This window comes from Salvelinus namaycush, chromosome 16 (assembly GCF_016432855.1).
Source record: "Salvelinus namaycush isolate Seneca chromosome 16, SaNama_1.0, whole genome shotgun sequence".
Lineage (NCBI taxonomy): Eukaryota > Metazoa > Chordata > Actinopteri > Salmoniformes > Salmonidae > Salvelinus > Salvelinus namaycush.
The window spans coordinates 12,935,805-12,955,402 of record NC_052322.1 but is presented as its reverse complement, the minus strand read 5'-3'; the positions used below and the strand labels follow the sequence as shown (position 1 = coordinate 12,955,402).

At 43.1% G+C, this 19,598-nt stretch overlaps 1 protein-coding gene across 1 annotated transcript; it reads right to left on the bottom strand.

Annotated features, from left to right (window-relative positions):
- Nucleotides 1–3,305: 3,305 nt before the first annotated feature.
- Nucleotides 3,306–19,006, bottom strand: LOC120060625 (vasopressin V2 receptor-like). The gene is made up of 6 exons (XM_039010011.1): nt 18,620–19,006; nt 17,645–17,890; nt 15,744–15,890; nt 13,778–13,868; nt 13,094–13,243; nt 3,306–3,505 (listed from the first exon to the last, which is right to left on the bottom strand). Exons 1-6 carry the CDS (start codon nt 19,004–19,006, stop codon nt 3,306–3,308), a joined length of 1,221 nt encoding a protein of 406 aa, XP_038865939.1.
- Nucleotides 19,007–19,598: the final 592 nt, after the last annotated feature.

Sequence of the window (19,598 nt, the reverse complement as noted above, 5' to 3'; positions counted from 1 at the left end):
AAATGCTCACTCTCTCTATCTCTCTCCCTCCCTCCCTCTCCCTCTACTGGGATTCAGACAGTTACTCTAGATCTAAACAAAAGAGTAAAAGTCATCCACTGTTCCTCTACCTTCATATCACCTTTCCTCTCCTCTCTTCAGGCCTCTGATTGGAGTTGGGTTGCAGCCAATAATCAGCATAGGATCTCCCTACAAGAAGAGACAGAAGAGAGACAAGGACACACACACACAAACACGCACACGTGCAGACACACACACATACACACACACGTACACTCAGCTAGTTAATCAATACAAGTGGTAGGTAGTACAGAGATCCAAAGACTTGGCTCTGTGGAATGAGTCCCATTCACCCTCCCACAGCCCCAGAGCATCTGTAGCTGCGTCCAAAATGGCACCCTCTTTCCTATATAGTCCACTACATTTGACCAGGCCCCATAGAGCTTTGGTCAAAATAAGTGCAATTTGTAGGTAATGGGATGCCATTTGGGGCACAGATTGTTTCTCTATCTGCATATTCAATCCACACACTCATGCATACAATGTAGGAGATTATAAAATCATGCATATGTAATCAGAACCAACCATTGCACCAGTATCAGCTTTTTTTTCTCTCTCTCTCTCTCTCTCTCCCTCTCTCTCTCTCTCTCTCTCTCTCTCCCCCCCTCTTTCTCTCTCCCTCTCTCCCTCTCTCCCCCTCTCTCTCTCAATTGTATTTTATTTTTTTCAATTCAATTTGCTTTATTGGCATGACGTAACAATGTACATATTGCCAAAGCTTACTTTGGATATTTACAATATGAAAATAATAAGAATCAAAATTGTTAACGGGACAACAGTAACAACAATAACCAAGGGTCAAAATAACTATACTTTGAACAATAACAATAAGCATACAGTAGAGGACATGTGCACGTTGATTGGTCTGTCAGACACTGTCCCTCAACTTATGGCAGGCAGAAATGTAGTGCACTGCCAACCCACAGCTCTCTGCGTCATCCCCAACAGGACGGGTAGCCTACTTTCATCAGAGAGGTCTTTGAAAACTTGAATAAGGGTTTCAAATTTGGGGAAATGACACTCTCTAATTGTTTAATATTTTTGACATTTTGTCAGGAAATGCAGCTCCGTCTCAGGTTCTGCTGTTGTGCAGTGGTTGCACAGCCTTTCCTCTACAGGGAGCCAGGTTTTCCTGTGTCTACCCTTCTCAATGGCAAGGCTGTGCTCACTGAGCCTGTACACTCTCTCTCTCTCTCTCTCTCTCTCTCTCTCTCTCTCTCTCTCTCTCTCTCTCTCTCTCTCTCTCTCTCTCTCTCTCTCTCTCTCTCTCTCTCTCTCTCTCTCTCTCTCTCTCTCTCTCTCTCTCTCTCTCTCTCTCTCTCTCTCTCTCTCTCTCTCTCTCTCTCTCTCTCTCTCTCTCTCTCTCTCCCTTTCTCTTTCTCTCTCTCTTGCTCTCTCTCTCTTTCTCACTCAGTCTGCTGTCTGGCTGCTTTGTTCTGTAGTTTGAACCATAGCGTACTGTGAGCTCATGCACTGCTTTGTACATTAGGCATGTAGTCCAGTCAACAAACATTTAATGTACTGCCCATGCCCTCTTGCGGGAGGTGAAGTAATTTGTAGCCTTGTAGCCGACAACTGCACTGTTCTCTTTATATAGAGACATGTAGAGACAACGTATAATACAGGATGTTTATACTCCATGGTCTGCTTATTCAAAGGAGAATTTGAATATCTTTCTCTGTTTTCGTTCCGTTTTCTACCAAGTGAACATCTGATCCTGCTGTTGATATATTAATATTTATAGGTACAGTACCTATACAGGTGCTGTAAAGGTGTATATTCCATTACGTAGTGTCGATGTCTTCACTCACATTTGTCCTCCTCAGCTGACTCACGTTTCTCCTCTCGTTCAATAGCAACCTCCTCGGTGTGAGGGAGAGAAGACAGAGGGGACAGACAGACAGACAGACAGGGGATGTTTCATAGGGGTCCTTCCTTTCTGGCCATAACACAGCTGTCCATGTTTCCGTGTTGGGGGAAATGTGTTTGCTGCCTGAAGGTCAGTGCGGGCTGTCCTCTAGTCTTAGGTGCTGGCAGCAGTGGAGGTGGTGGTGTGTGTGTGAGACAGTACAAGTTGTCCTTGGTGGAGTGTGTGTGCTCTAAAAAATTGAAGAATATATATATTTTTAAAAGTAATAAATAAAATCTCAAAAAGATAGGAATCAAAGTGATTGACACCCCTGTTTTTATTAATACTCCAGCACCCTACCCTTGTGAGGATAACAATGCGATTGGAAAACACATTGGGAGGGAACTTAGATCATTCCTCCATACAGAATATTTCCAGATCCTTGATATACTTCGTCTGCAGCGCGTATGGACTGCATCGTCAAAGATCCACCAGCATATTTTACAGTAGGTGTGAGGTACTTTTCTGCGTATACTTCTGTTTTTCAACGACAAACCCACCACAGGTGTGCGTGGCAGAAGAGCTCTTTTTTCATGTCATCTGACCACAGTACCGGTTCCAATCCAAGTGCCAATGCCATGTATCAAACTCCAGGAGTTTACATTTGTTGGATGGCATGAAAATAAAGCTCTTTGGTCACGTACACCAGTGGTGGGTTTTGCGTCGAAAGAAAGATGCATATGTAGAAAAGTATCCTATACCTAATGTAAAAATATGGTGGTGGATCTTTGATGTTGTGGGGCTATTTGGCTTCCACTGGTTCTGGGGCCCTTGTTAAGGTCAACGGCATCATGCACTTTATCAAGTACCAGGACATTTAAAAATCCTTAAAGGAATGGTTAATTGACCACCAAATCATCATTCTGCAATGGGCATCCCATCTTAGTCTCCGGACTTGAAAGCCTGTGGTTTGAATTGAAGAGGGCAGTCCATATGCGCCACAGATGAAGGATATCAAAGATCTGGAAAGATTCTGTATGGAGGAATGGTCTAAGATCCCTCCCAATGTGTTCTCCAATCTCATCAACAACAACAAAAATGTAAGGGCTCAGTGTCGTTATCCTCACAAGGGTAGGGTGCTGGAGTATTGAAAACAGGGGTGCCAATAACTTTGATCCCTATCTTTATGAGATTTTTTAAATGACTTGTTTACCAAAATCTCCTTCTCTAAGCAATTGTATTAGTATCAATGAATATAATTTTCAACAACAAAAATAGCATACAATATGGCTCAGTATTCGTATTATTTATTTCCTAATGATTTTTTTGCTCATCTTTATCAACGGTGTCAACAAATATTGACCCAACTGTACGTACGTGTGAGTGTCTGAGTGTGTCAGTAGAGGCTGTCCTTGGTGGTGGAGGTGTGTGTGGTGGTGGAGTCGTCAGGTATGGAGCCCCTGCGCGGGGTTCTTGGTCTGCAGCGTAACATGGCCTGTAGCTCCCTGGACACAGAGCTGCTGAAGAAGGTGTAGATCCAGGGGTTGGTACACGAGTTCAGACTGGCCAGCAGCATCAGGATGGTGAACGCTACGCCTGCAGAGAGAGAGAGGACACACACACGGTCAGACAAAGACACACACACAGACGCGATCGGGCAAACGCACACGCAGCCATCAGTCAGCCTGCAGGGCAGTGAGGAACATTACATTGCCAGAGCCAGCAGCACAGCAGCCATAGGCTACAACCAGTAAATTACAGCAGAGCTGAATGATCGCAATAGAGTGTGAAGGTCAGAGATATAGATAGGTAAGGGGTCATATAGAATAAACGTTCCTCCTCTTTGCTAAAAACAGAGGTTGGGTGATTGTGGAGGCCAGGTCATCTGATGCAGCACTTCATCACTCTCCTTCTTGGTCAACTAGCCCTTACACAGTCAGGAGGTGTGTTTTGGGTCATTGTCTGTTGAAAACAAAATGATAGTCCCACTAAGCGCAAACCAGATGGGCTGGCGTATCGCTCCAGAATACTTTGGTAGTCATGCTGGTTAAGTGTGCCTTGAATTCTAAATAAATCACTGACAGTGTCACCAGAAAAGCACCACCACATACCTCCTCCTCCATGCTTCACGGTGGGAACCACACATGTGGAGATCATCCATTCACCTGCTCTGCATCTCACAAAGACACAGCGGTTGGAACCAAAAATTTCAAACTTGCTTTCCACCGGTCTAATGTCCATTGCTCGTGTTTCTTTGCCCAAGCAAGTCTCTTCTTCTTATGGGTGTCCTTTAGTAGTGGTTTCTTTGTAGCAATTTGACCATGAAGGCCTGATTCACGCAGTCTCCTCTGAACAGTTGATGTTGAGATGTGTCTGTTACTTGAACTCTGTGAAACATTTATTTGGGCTGCAATCTGAGGTGCAGTTAACAATAATGAACGTATCCTCTGCAGCAGAGGTAACTCTGGGTCTTCCTTTCCTGTGGCAGTCCTCATGAGAACCAGTTTCATCATAGCGCTTGATGGTTTTTGCGACTGCACTTGAAGAAACTTTCAAAGTTCTTGAAATGTTCTGGATTGACTGACCTTCATGTCTTAAAGTAATGATGGACTGTCGTTTCTCTTTGCTTATTTGAGTTGTTCTTGCCATAATATGGACTTGATCTTTTAACAAATAGGGCTATCTTCTGTTTACCACCCCAACCTTCTCACAACACAACTGATTGGCTCAAACGCATTAAGGAAAGACAGTCCACAAATGAACTTTTAACAAGGCACACCTGTTAATTTAAATGCATTACAGGTGACTACATCATGAAGCTGGTTGAAAGAATCTCAAGAGTGTGCAAAGCTGTCATCAAGGCAAAGGGTGGCAACTTTGAAGAATCTCAAATATAAAATATATTTTGATTTGTTAAACACTTTTTTGGTTACTACATGACTCCATATGTGTTATTTCATAGTTTTGATGTCTTCACAAATATTCTACAATGTAGAAAATAGTACAAATAAATAAAATCCCTGGAATGAGTAGGTGTGTCCAAACTTTTAACTGGTACCATGTGATCTCACGGGACTAGAATGAACTGCTTGCATGTTGATTGTATAAAGAACTTGTGTTTGTCTTATTATTCTGGGAAAGAACTCCGATTGATTCTCAAAGAATTCATAGCTTCAGATGAATCAATTAATTACTATTATTCTAACTGTAGTTTTATGGAGCCATAACTAAAATAACTGACAAGTCAGGTCTTCTTAGAATACAATTTTTTCCAATAACTGGACTGATACCCCGTTTATAATTCCATAGTAATAAGTGTACACACTACTTTACAATAGTGCTGTTAAAAAGGCCAGCTCTTATTTAGCCGTTTCATCACCCCTAATCTAGTAGTTAAATTGTATTTGCCCAACACCTCATCTTCACCAAAGTGGTACCTATAAATCACCCCACTTGTATCAGCCAATCACAGTCCGGCATTCCCCGTGTACCTCCTGCCATCAGATTGAGATCGCGCGGTCTGAAGAGAAGGAAGGACATATTGGACTGTTTTCTATGATTTCTGTTATTGCGTGCATCTAATTGTAAGTGCTGTACATGTCATTGCTTCTTTAGTTGGCTGTTGCTAAGGCAGTCCATATTACCATATTTAGAAGGTATTTACCTTTACATCATGCTACTCTTTTAGCCAGCTAACGTTAGCCAAGTAAATTAGGTGCTAGGCAGTCATGCCAGCTAATTTATACTCTGTGTACCACATGCCTCCTTTACGATATTATTTTCACGTTCATATTGTCAGCTTGTGTGGGAGAGTTAAAAAGGTTATTCCATCAAACTTAAAATGATTTAAATAGTACACAAGGCAGAACAGAACAACCAGGTTGGGGGTCAACAGGAATATTCCAAGTTCAGACAGAGGGGGAGAGTCAGATCGCTATGATCGCCAGGAACTTTACTTTTGGTGTCTATTTTTAATTGTTGCGCTACTGGTGCTGCCTGTTGATGTTAGGTAGGCAGCTACAGTAGCTGAATGATGTTAACATCTTCGGGTTTTGTTTCATTAAATGTATTTTATTTCATCTGGGTGCTTGCGTCACCTACTAACACCCTGGTAACGTTATTACACGTTAGCTCCCGTTCTCCTCAGTCCTACAAAGCACTAACGTGAAATAAATAAAACATCCCACGGTTATTGCTGTAGATATTGTTATAAGGGAGTGTGAGACTATTGAAACATGTATCTTTGAGAGTTTTATTGTTGTTATTAATATAGTTTACAGAGTGCTAAAAAGTGTTGCTGTTGCTAGCTAGCAGGCCTTTCTGTGATGCAGACGGTTAGCTAAACTGCCGACTGGTGCTGGCGTTGCATTATGGGAGATGTAGTTTTGGCCCTCTAAGGTCTGAATGGGATAGAGGCGATTTCACGTTGTAGCTTGTTTGTGTTGCAGTGTTTTTGTACATGAGTTGTTGTATTTTGGTACTGTCAACACTGAAAGCACCTAGCAATGTATTGGGGATGTGAGACAGGATATGTGTTTTACCTTTCTTCATGCTCCTGTGTAGAACAACTTGTCAGATGGTGCATTGGAGACTGATGTGTTCCTGTCCTGTCTTTTCACAATACTATTGCAGATCGACATAAAAGCCTAAAAGACAGCCGTGGTGTCGCTCTTCATTTCTTGGTTCTCCTGTGGTACATATAAAGACCGCTACACTTATAGCCGTGTTTATGGACAATTACAACCTTTATTTAGCCTCATGCTACCTTGCACTGTATATTTAGTCGTATGTATGTATGTATGTAATCTAATTTAGCCTGTGCCTTTCCTGGTGGGGCAGTTACTATTCCTTGTTGTGGTCTCCTGCACATGCGCAGACCTTGGGTACATTGCAGTCACATTTCAGTTACTTTCTATGTCATTCAATTGATGTATAGTTATCATATGGTTACCAATAATTGGGCTTTTGTGCTGTAAGTGTGTTACTATAGCCTATGCATTTTGTTTTGCCCCTTACATTATATCTTGGCATAAGCAGTATAGAGATTGTGTATTTATGTGTATTCGAGATACTAGCACGAATACCACCACCAATACCATCTACTGGGCCTGTATATTGTATGTAAGCCTATACTCGTGGTTATTCCTTTCTATTCTGTTCCATAGAAACACTTTTATACACTCTCACTTCCACTGTGAGCACTGTCAATCAAGGAGTATGGTGTGGTGAACCCTTATCTGTAATAAACCTGTTCTGAAGATATCTGACTTGTTCTTGCTGGACAGACCTGTGGCGGCTGTACCGCATCCACTGGCAGATATAGCTCTCTAGTCTATCGCTTAGTATTTTTCAAGTGCACAATATAGGGAATAGAGTGCCATTTGGGACATAGGCATGGAGAGATCGAGGTCATGGTCCCCTTCCTACTCTTTGGCAACAACAGAGAGTAGTGACTATTTAACAGTACCAGTATTCAGTGTGGAAACGAACTGTTTACGGTTTTCCATTTTAGTTTCCCTCTGGCACTATTAGACGTGCTGTAAATTTCTTTCTGGAACAAAAATCTCTAAACTTTACCTATTTCCTTTTGCCACTTTCTACTTCTAACATGCCGTTTTTATGTAATAAGTAGGACACCAAGCACTGGCCTCCTCCCTCTTTACTATTGCCAGTTTAGGAAGATAAAAGGAGCTGGGGGTTGACTAGAGACTACACAGCTGATAGCAATCGGTGTGTGCATGATGACTTATGTGTGCGTGTTTGCATGCGTTGGGTGCCTATTCATGTGTGTGTTTAACTCTGTGTGCGAGCTGTTGGCAGATGCTATTGTTGATGAAATGTCAACATCTGTCTGGGGTGTGAGCAACAGGAGATATAAACAGGTTATTTACTGACACTGAGGTATGCTTAGTGTGTGTGTGTGTGTGTGTGTGTGTGTGTGTGTGTGTGTGTGTGTGTGTGTGTGTGTGTGTGTGTGTGTGTGTGTGTGTGTGTGTGTGTGTGTGTGTGTGTGTGTGTGTGTGTGTAACGATCTGGGCGGAGTCAGGCGCAGGAGGCAGAAAGTTCAGGATAGCGTTTATTACGCACAGGGAAAAAATAGCGCTCGCCAAGAATACCGGGCGCACAATAACAAAATGCCCAACACAATACGTACTGCCACACAATAACACAGTGGGAAAAATAGTTAAGCACAAAGAGCAGGCGGGCCTACCAGCTTAAATAACCCAACTAATCAACCTCAACAAGGAACAGGTGAAACTAAACGGACAAAACAAACAGAAAAGGGAAAAGGGATCGGTGGCAGCTAGTAGACCGGTGACGACGACCGCCGATCGCCACCCGAACAGGGAGAGGAGCCACTTTCGGTAGGAGTCGTGACAGTGTGTGTGTGTGTGTGTGTGTGTGTGTGTGTGTGTGTGTGTGTGTGTGTGTGTGTGTGTGTGTGTGTGTGTGTGTGTGTGTGTGTGTGTGTGTGTGTGTGTGTGCATGGGCATGCCAGTGTGTTCTGCTTCAGATGAGAGAAGAAAAAACTAATCCACAGTGTTGAAGTTGTAAGCAGACACCTGACACAGTGCTAGTTGAGTTATGTTATGGTGACCTTAAATAAATTCTAGTTCTGGATCAGTTGTGGCTGGTGGCACTTGAAATCGGAGGAAGGGCTCATAGTAAAGGCTGCAATGGAATAAATGGAATGGTATCAAACACATCTAACACATGGTTACCATGTGTTTGATACCGTTTAATTTATACCATTCCAGACATTATTATGAGACGTCCTCTCCTCACCAGCTTTCATTATTCTGGATATGCAGTGTTGGGGAAGCTACTCTGAAAAGATAGTTTACCAAGCTACCAATTAGGGACGATATTAGGTAAAAATGGCCCGATGTCTAGTTTAACGCCGATGTGCAAAACCAATGTCAAAGCTGACATGCATACCTATATAACGTAGGTAGATGACGTAATGACGCCACAAAAATACAATGCTACACAGAACAAAAGCAGAAAAATACTTAGAGCACACTTCCAACAACTAAACAAGTTCAAGTCCAGCAGTCATTTGAAAGAGTAAGAGCATTTCAGCGAGACAACTCAAAGGCAGAATCCATTAATGCCAAGATAATGGAATTCATTGCCCTTGACAATCAACCGTTCTCTGTCGTGGATGATGGTGGCTTTCGCCGACTGGTCGAGCACCTCGAGCCCCGGTACACACTACCAAGTAGGCGCTATTTTTCAGATGTTGCCCTACTGGAGTTACATAGTATTGTTGAAACTCACATCCCTGAGCTACTTGCTATGGGCGTCACTGCTATTAGCTCATGATTGACTGACATTTGGACCAGCGATGCCAGTCCCATGAGCATGCTGAGTCTGACAGCACAGTGGATCTACGAGGATTTTGTACTGAGGAAAGCCCTATTGCATGCTCAAGAATGTGCTGGTTCTCATACCGCTGCTGCCATTTCAATGGTATTTGAGAACATGTTTGAAACTTGGAAACATGAACACACTCCTGGCTCCATTCGAACAACTGACTGGAGAAATAAGCTAATCAACTGCGCCTGCAGCAGAGGTGATACCCTCTGTCATGGCATTGAAACGCCTGCTTAACAAAACTGCCCACACAGACCGTGGGGTTAACACTTGCAAAAGTACTCTACAAGAGGCTGTGAACAAGCGATTCGGTGGCATTCTCTCTGAGCCTCTTTACTGTGTTGCCACCATTCTCAATGCTAGGTACAAGGGCCGCTACTTCGATGCAGACAAGAAACAGGGTTTATGTGAAATGTTACAGACACAGCTGGACAAGATAGAAACGGACACAGTGACAGTGCGCACCGAGGAAGAGAGGCCACGGACAGAGAGCTGAAAGTTCACTGCTTGACATGTATGATGAAATCCTGGTTGAGACTGAAACGACTGAACAAGTGAACAACGAAACAGCACAGCAAGTAAGTGAAAGAAATAGATTTTGATTATGTTTTACTGGTAATAGGGACATACATAAATGTCAACAAAATAACTTTTTGGTCAGTGTGTGTGTGTGTGTGTGTGTGTGTGTGTGTGTGTGTGTGTGTGTGTGTGTGTGTGTGTGTGTGTGTGTGTGTGTGTGTGTGTGTGAGTTAACTATTTAAATGTACTAGAATGCTTAAAAGGCTGCTAAAATAGTTTTTTGGGGGGCAAGGAAAATATCGGTATTGGCCAAAAATGTAATATCGGTGCATCCCTACTAGAGGTCGACCGATTAATCGGAATGGCCGATTAATTAGGGCCGATTTCAAGTTTTCATAACAATCGTAAATCGGTATTTTTGGACACCGATTTGGCCGATTTTCTTCTCTTTTTTAAATTAATGAATATTTTTTTACACCTTTATTTAACTAGGCAAGTCAGTTAAGAACACATTCTTATTTTCAATGACGGCCTAGGAACTGGGTTAACTGCCTTGTTCAGGGGCAGAACGACAGATTTTCACCTTGTCAGCTCGGGGATTCGTTTTTGGAACCTTCCGGTTACTAGTCCAACACTCTAACCACCTGCCTTACATTGCACTCCATGAGGAGCCTGCATGGCAGGCTGACTACCTGTTACACGAGGGCAGCAAGAAGCCAAGGTAAGTTGCTAGATAGCATTAAACTTATCTTATAAAAAACTATCAATCTTAACATAATCACTAGTTAACTACACATGGTTGATGATATTACTAGTTTATCTAGCGTGTCCTGCGTTGCATATAATCGATGCAGTGCCTGTTAATTTCTCTTCGAATCACAGCCTACTTCGCCAAAACGGGTGATGATTTAGCACTGTCGTTGCACCAAATCTAACCATAAACATCAATGCCTTTCTTTAAAATCAATACATAAGTATATATTTTTTTGCGAACTGTGTGAAGTCCATTTATTCCTAACAAAGACCGTAATTAATTTGCCAGAATTGTACATAATTATGACAGGTTGTACAATGTAACAGCAATATTTAGAGTTAGGGATGCCACCCGTTAGATAAAATACGGAATGGTTCCGTATTTCACTGAAAGAATAAACGTTTTGTTTTCGAAATGATAGTTTCCGGATTCGACCATATCAATGACCAAAGGCTCGTATTTCTGTGTGTTATTATGTTATAATTAAGTCTATGATTTGATATCTGATAGAGCAGTTTGACTGAGCGATGGTAGGCAGCAGCAGGCTCGTAAGCATTCATTCAAACAGCACGTTCGTGCGTTTGACAGCAGCTCTTCGCTGTGCTTCAAGTATTGAGCTGTTTATGACTTCAAGCCTATCAACTCCCAGATTAGGCTGGTGTAACCGATGTGAAATGGCTAGCTAGTTAGCGGGGTGCGCGCTATTAGCGTTTCAATCGGTGATGACACTTGCTCTGAGACTTGGAGTAGTTGTTCCCCTTGCTCTGCAAGGGCCGCGGCTTTTGTGGAGCGATGGGTAACGATTCTTCGAGGGTGGCTGTTGTCGATGTGTTCCTGGTTCGAGCCCAGGTAGGGGCGAGGAGAGGGACGGAAGCTATACTGTTACACTGGCAATACTAAAGTGCCTATAAGAACATCCAATAGTCAAAGGTATATGAAATACAAATTGTATAATGGAGAGAAATAGTACTATAATTCCTATAATAACTACAACCTAAAACTTCTTACCTGGGAATATTGAAGACTCATGTTAAAAGGAACCACCAGCTTTCATATGTTCTCATGTTCTGAGCAAGGAACTTAAACGTTAGCTATTTTACATGGCACATATTGCACTTTTACTTTCTTCTCCAACACTTTGTTTTTGCATTATTTAAACCAAATTGAACATGTTTCATTATTTATTTGAGGCTAAATTGATTTGATTGATGTATTATATTAAGTTAAAATAAAAGTGTTCATTCAGTATTGTTGTAATTGTCATTATTACAAATACATTTAAAAAATCGTCCGATTAATCGGTATCGGCTTTTTTTTTGGTCCTCCAATAATCGGTATCGGCGGTGAAAAATCATAATCGGTCGACCTCTAATCCCTACTACCAATTACTTCACACTGAAAGAAGTTAAGCTACACTAAAGCTACCCCTACAAAAAATATAGTTTACTGAACTAAAGTTACTTTGAAAAAGTACTTCGTGAAAAGTTATCATATGTAAATCTGAAATGTCATAGACTGTAAAATGCAAGCACAGATCACTTTGGGGTCATATGATGTCAGAAGAACCTACCCCGGCCCTTGTCTCACAAACACCACTCTAGCTCAGCCTCCGTTAATCACACAGACTAATGGTTGGTATCAATGGATGTAGTAGAAATAGACAGATCCAATTGTACAACCCAGAAGTCTGTAGGTGTTTAAAAAGGTGTTAGAAGTCCAAAACATGCCAGCGTCAAAGTGGGACTGTAGGATTTCAACACAAAAACAATGTTTCAAGTGAGAATTAGGGCAGGTCTGATAAAGAAAAAGAAAGAAAATGATTGCCTACTTTACCCATTTTTTTCTTTTTGCAAAAAAATAGTTTGTAGTTCCAGTAGTTAGCTATACCACTACATGGCTAAAAGTAATTAAAGTGCAATTCCATCACTTTTCAACCTCATTTTCATTAATGCAGCACAATACCAGTGTCTACATACGTGAAAACGGTGCATTTTTACATTTTGTAGAAAAAAATATAAAGTTAAAAAGTTCTACTCGATGACATCAATGATTTTCAAATACTATGAGAATTGAGGTGACGCGTGGAGCAAGAAAATACCCTCCTATTGGCCAGAAACTTGTTGAATGTTTTTCTTACTTTTAAGAAATGTGATGTCACAGAGAACAATTTTTTAGGAACTTTCTTCATATCTTTTTAACCACGGATCATAGAACCGTGCTGCTTTTACATATGTAGATACTGGTATGGTGCTGGAGATAGTGAATATGAGGTTGAGAAGTGGCGGAATCGACCTTTAACTACTGAAAACACTACCTAGATTTGAATTCAGTTCAACTACCACTAAACTACTGTAAAATGTAGTTAAATTACTAGTTGAATTACATGTAGTTCACTACTCCCCAACACTGTGGATATGAAAACAATAACATATTTTTAACCTCAGTGACCCAAATATTTGGACATACATTGGAGCTCAGTATGCTTTGTGTGCTTAGTAAGTGTGTTCTGTGTGCGTGCGTCTTCGATCTCTAACCTTGGTCTGGAGGGTTGGGGTCCCAGGCGGCCCACAGCTGAACGATGAAGAAGGGGGACCAGCAGACTGTGTAGACCAACACTATCACCAGAGTCATCCTCACCGTCTTAGACATGGCCTTGGAGATGGAGGGGGGCGTCAGGGCCCGGGGGGGTGGGGGAGGGTACTCCAGCGATGGGCGTGGAGAGGAGACACACCGGGGGGAGGATGGGAGCTCGAAGGATGTGTAGGCCTCATGACAGCATCCACCATTGTTAGGAGGCACTGAACCACCACCACAACCACCTGAGGTGACTGGGCCATGGGATCCATGTGAGCACGTGTCACATGATTGGGGAACTACAGCTGTACTAGAGCCCCTTTGGTCACTGAGGCCGGGGTTGGAGGGGAGGGTTATGTTATCTGGGGTGTTGAAGGGGCTTTGCTGTGTTGCTGCTGTGTGGTTGTTGTGACAGCTGCTGTATTGTGGAGAGGGGGACAGGTAGGGATAGCACTCTGAGGGTACAACAGCTGTAGTAGACTGGGGGGAGAGCGGTAAGAGAGGGTTACAGAGAGTGCTGGAGGGGTTGTTGTTCATAGTCTTTAGAAGCTGTTCCCCTCCATCTCCTCTCCCCCCTCTGCATCCCCCTCTCCCCTGCTCCCTGGTCGCTCTGTCGTCGTCCTTTTTGACTCTGTGGAAGTGGAAGATGACATCGTTGTTCTTCTTGAGCTCTGCTGACACCATTCTCTCTGACTTCAGATAGATGTTGTTGTGAATCTCTCTGAAGATCCGGATCTGGAATTAGAAAGAAATAGATGAATGAGTGAATGAATGAATGTGTCTTAATGAGTCTGAATATGTCTGAAGTATGTAGCTAGATACTAAAAGAGTAAAATACATACAACTAATAGAAACGTACAGCTAACTTCCAAAATAGAGGAAACACTTAAATGAGTAAATGAGGGATACAAAGTATATTGAAAGCAGATGCTTCCACACAGATTCCTTAGTTAATTAAGCAGTTAACATCCCATCATGCTTAGGGTCATGTATAAAAATGCCCAGTCGTCCATTATTTTGGCTACCATGGCTAGAAGAAGAGATCTCAGTGACTTTTAAAGAGGGTTCTCAAAGGAGCATAGAGTGTTTAAAGGGTTTGTGTGTCTGTCACCAGATCTCACCCCAATTGAACACTTATGGGAGATTCTGGAGCGGTGCCTGAGACAGCGTTTTCCACCACCGTCAACAAAACACCAAATGATGGGATTAATCTCAGAATGGTGTTGCATCCCTCCAATAGAGTTCCAGACACTTGTAGAATCTATGCCAAGGTGCATTGAAGCTGATCTGGCGGGTCATGGTGGCCCAACGCCCTAAAGATACTTTATGTTGGTGTTTCCTTTATTTTGGCAGTTACCTGTAGATACTAATAGATCAAATGTACTTAGACAGTAAAAGAGTGCACATAGAGAAGTATTTTGGAACCGATTCCTAAACCTAATCATCCCAACACAGACACCAAACATAGACCTTTCTAACTCAATTAAATGTCCTAGATTCTGTTTCCTGAAAAAGCACAAGACCCCAGCAGGTCATGAGAAACTGGGTCTTAGAACAATGTCTTGCCAAACCATGTTAGCAAGGAGGTCACATGATCAGATCTGGATTCAAACACAACTTTAAATAATTAAAAATACTTAAGCTGTTTTGACTGAGCTTGCCTGGCATAATGGAACCAATAGAATATTGCCAAAACACCAAACTCGCCCATCGGGGGAACTCCAGGCAGAATAAATTACACACTCAAAGTATTCGAAAGATTTTAAATAGTATTTGAACCCAGCTCTACACTTGTAATGAAACACAAATTAATTCAATGTCCCTAATCTTTGGCTGGGATCTGGTTCATTTGACTGTTATTCTGGTTCCTCGCTGGGTCCCTCACAGTGGGTAGTGTTCTGACAGGCCAGCCACACAGCAGTAGGTCTACAGTGGGCTGTGTTAATTAGGCCAGGGGAAACAGCAAATAGCCGGACCCTGGAAATATATTTCCTTAAATAGAGCAGCTTGCTCTCTCTCTGAGTCTGACTGGACCAGAGGGAGGTAGCCCAGAATGTCTCTATCCCCCACGGGACGCTACACAACACCAGCCAGTACAGCCACCCCATCTATCCCACCAGCTGTCCGGCCTGTCCTTGATCTGATAGAACTGACTCCCTGCAGCTTATTCAACAGAGCCTACCAAAAACCGCTCCATCAAAACACAGCAAATTTTATTCATGCAAAATCCATTTTTTAATTCTGTGTTTTGTATGTTCTCGGGGGTGGCAGGTAGCCTATAGCTTAGAGATATGGTGTGCATCCCAAATTTCACCCTATTCCCTATATAGCGCACTACTTTTGACCAGAGCCTTAAGGATAATGAAATAGGAAGTGAACTGGTAAACGGAGGGCAGCTGGTCTCTGATCCCAGGCACCCTCCAAGGGCATTGCACCGCGGTTAACGCTGTGCCTGTCAATGTGGAAAAAGGATACATTTCTATTATATTTTTGTTCTGTGGTCACACTGTGTTGTGTCCTTGTTGTCGTACCTGGCAGACAGTGATCATTAAGCCTGGCAGTGTGTGCGTGCGTGCATGTGTGTACGTCTGTTTCAGTAGTAGACAGTACCTGGCAGACCGTGATGATTAGTGCTGGCAGTAAGAACACTGCTAGGGTCATCCAGGTGATGTAGGCCTTGAGTCCCCACGGCTCAGCGAAGTTAGCCCAGCACTCAAACTCTCCTGGAGACACCTCCGACCGCGAGAAGATGAACAACTGGGGAGAGGGGAATGTTGGAGGGGGGAGAGGGTGGAGAATGGAGGGAGGGGAGGAAGGAAGAGTGAGGGGTGAGGGAGTCAAAACCAAACCAAACATCAATTTCCTTCACAACTAACAGAACAGGAGACCACACTGTCTAGGAAACTTCCACTGATCCCATGATATGCCTAAAAATGGAACATCTTAAATTTGACTGCAGGCCCTGGGGTCAGGGCAGGAGTGTCCCATTGAGACTTAATTTCCTGAGCCAGCATGTCATCTAGCTGTCCCTGGTACACACCCGAGGTAGCCTATACTGATCAGCGGGGCCAGTGTCCCTACCTCTATATTGTTCTGAGGGCAGCTCTGCCTCGAGGGCAGAACATATGTAAATGGTTGTGTGAAAGCTCAAGTAAACGGTAAGTGGGCAGAGGCTGTCATGTTAGGGTTGTGTTTGAGGCTAGGATTAGGGTTTGAGCCCGGATGTGGACATGAAGCTAGGGTTAGGGTAAGTGGAGGCTGATCATGGGTGTAATCATTAGTCCAAACAGTTGCAAAACATTCCTTTCTATTGGACAAATTTAGGTAGGTCCCTCCCCGTTTCGTTTCGTTTGCTTTCGTTGAAGAAATGTTTTGCAGCAGAACCACTGTAATGAACACACCCCTGATCAGTGACCAGGCGAAAAATCTTCTCCAAGCCAAACCTTCATAATATAACCACTACCTGCTACAAAGCCTACATCGTTGTTACCATATTAACATTATAGTCAACAAACTTAAACTAACGCGCTAGGAAACCCACAATCCAATCCATGTGTACAATCACGTCAAGCAGTTTAGCAGTTACAATGGGGGGTGGGCCCCGGAAGCAATCCATTCATAAAACCGAAAGCTTACCTTGACTTGGAAGAGTTGCAGTCTTGGAAATCCTTAGCCAGCTAGCTAAAGTAAATAGCATTCCTCTCTGTTCGAGTCAGGTTTAATTTCTATATTTCTATTACCAAAACACATTCTCATTGACATTAGAGACCTGGGAAATAGTTACAGGGGAAAAGAGGGGGGGATGAATGAGCCAATTGGAAGACGGGGATGATTAGGTGGCCATGATGGTATGAGGGCCAGATTGGGAATTTGCCAGGACACTGTGGTTAACACCCCTACTCTTATGATAAGTGCCATGGGATCTTTAGTGTCAGGACACCCGTTCAACGTCCCACCTGAAAGACTTGATTTCTCCAATTTGTCTCTCGACCTGTGCACCTACGTTATAAATGTTCATTTGTAGGCTAGGTTCTAATGTCATAATGAGTATAGGGTAAATTTGAGTATGATGTAGTCGCCTAAACCCATCAATGTTACATTGAACTGGGTGAATGGAATAGGAATGACAGTCATCCTATATGCTGTAATAGAAATAAAGCCTCGCTAATCAAAAATAAAAATCGTCCTCCCTAATATTAAACAGCACGAACCGCCACTGGTTAGGGTTGAGCTGGGATGTGGACATGAAGCTAGGTTTAGGGTTAGGATTGAGCTGAGATGTGGGTTTAGGGTTAGGGTTTAGTTGAGATGTGGACATAAAACTAAGGTTAGGCTAACTGTCCCCTACAGTGCCAACCTGTGGTAGGGAGAGCAGCAGGGCCAGGCAGTCATGATGGAGTTAGGGTTAGAGGTTAAGGCTTAGGTTCAAGCTTAGGCTCGGTGTTCCTACCTGCCTGTGGTACGGAGAGCAGCAGGGCCAGGGGGTCAGAGGTCAGTGATAGTGCTCCTACCTGTGGTATAGAGAGAAGTAAGGCCAGGCCCCAGGCCATCATAATAGGGGTGTTCCAGCGGGACACGGACCCACCACGATAGGCCTGCAGTGGGCAGCAGATGGCATAGTGCCGGTCCACTGTCATGGCTACGATCATATAGGAGGACGCGAACATCCCTACGATCTGCAGGTACTTTACTGAGCGACACAGAAAATCCGGCCCCTGGAACCTTTCTGTGATGTCCCACACCAGCTGGGGGAAAACCTGAGGGGCCGACAGGAAATAAGAGAAAATTTAGCTTGGCTACGTTAGATACTAGCATACTACTTAGAATCCATGAATCATTGCATGCTAGTGTGGACATTGAAACAGAGTAGACTGACTGCCATAGCAATGGAATAATAATATTTATTTAAATGCTCACGCCATTTCCACTGCATTTTGAGAACTGCACCCACCATACAATATTAGGCGAATGTGTGTTAGTCATTTAGGACGGCCATATACAGATGTAGGATCTTCATTTGAGCCAGTTTGCTACAGCAGGAAAATAATCCAGCAGCAACAGAAAACGTGAATTATAATGTGGATTATAATGGACATTTTGGTAGGGGTTGCTACATTTTTCATTATGTCAAATCGAGTCTAAAATTTCAACGTGAAAATTACTAACTTCAGAAGCCTTTTTAAAACTCAAATACACTAGAAGTTTGCAGGAAAATTTGCAGCAACATAATAAATTAAGATCATATATCTGTAACAATGATTTCGAGTTGTATGAATAGTTGACTAATTCATATTGTTAAACAGACTAGAAGGGACAGAATCATGGTCATGTTAGCTTCACCACACTCTATGTCATTGTGATTTAGGTCACTCATAGGTTACTGATGTTGATTACTGTATACATGTGGTGCCTAGCAATCAAAACAGGGCTGGGGTTAATCCCAAGAGAACTGGATTCGACTCTAATCTCTGAGGTGTCAGTCTCACCTGGAACAGCGCCACCACCAGGTCAGCCAGACACAGGTTGACCATGAACAGATGCATGGGAGCGTTGTGTTTCCTCCTGCGGAGCAGCACCCACAGTACGAAGCCATTCCCTAGGGTAGTGAGGGCCAGCACCAAGCCCAGGACCCCTATCTCCGCCCGGGCCAGACCCAGATCCCTCACCCTGGGCTGGGGTAAAGCATGGGGCGTGGTGGCTGAGGCGTTCTCGGGGATAATCCAGTAATAGGACCCTGCCCCTTCATGAGAACTGTTAAGGGATGTGAAGTCGGGGAAGAGGGAGGAAGTGAGGTTGGTTCTTCCTGTTGTCACGGATGCCAGAGAGGAGTGGCCTAATCCATTCCAACCCATTTCCCCAGAGATGGTTTCCATGCCTGCGTAAAACAAAACAACAGAAACTTCATAAAACAAATAATTATAAAATCTCCCCCTGTGTTTGTTTTGGAGGGAGAGAGGGCAAAGAGGGCACAGGGCCTGCGGAAATGACCTATAGTCCTATAGTCCAGCCTTGTTCTATACCGGAGCATGCAAGTCACAAGCTTCCTCTGTTTGATGCAATAAACATTGCGGCTAAGATTTGATAATAAACTGATGGTTTGTTAGGTTTGGTTAATCCAATTTTTATTAAATGATCCTCAATTGCCTTCTAATTTGTTGGACAGACGAGTAGTCTTACTATCCCCCTTCCCTCCCTTCTTACGTCTTAGCACTCTTTGTCCAGACTTCTTGCCAATACTTCTACCATCTTTCTTTGACTTCTTCTCTCTAGACAAACTGTAAGAACACTTTGTTTCATTGATTGGGATCTTCTTCCTGATATGTTTTGTCATGAGGATATAAATAGCTTTTACAGGCCTCATTATGAAACAAACGTGATAATAACAATCGTCCACGATGTAATCAGGGAGGGGACTGTTGATTTATCTTCATTCGTTCGTACGTTAGTCACACGCCATATCTCAGA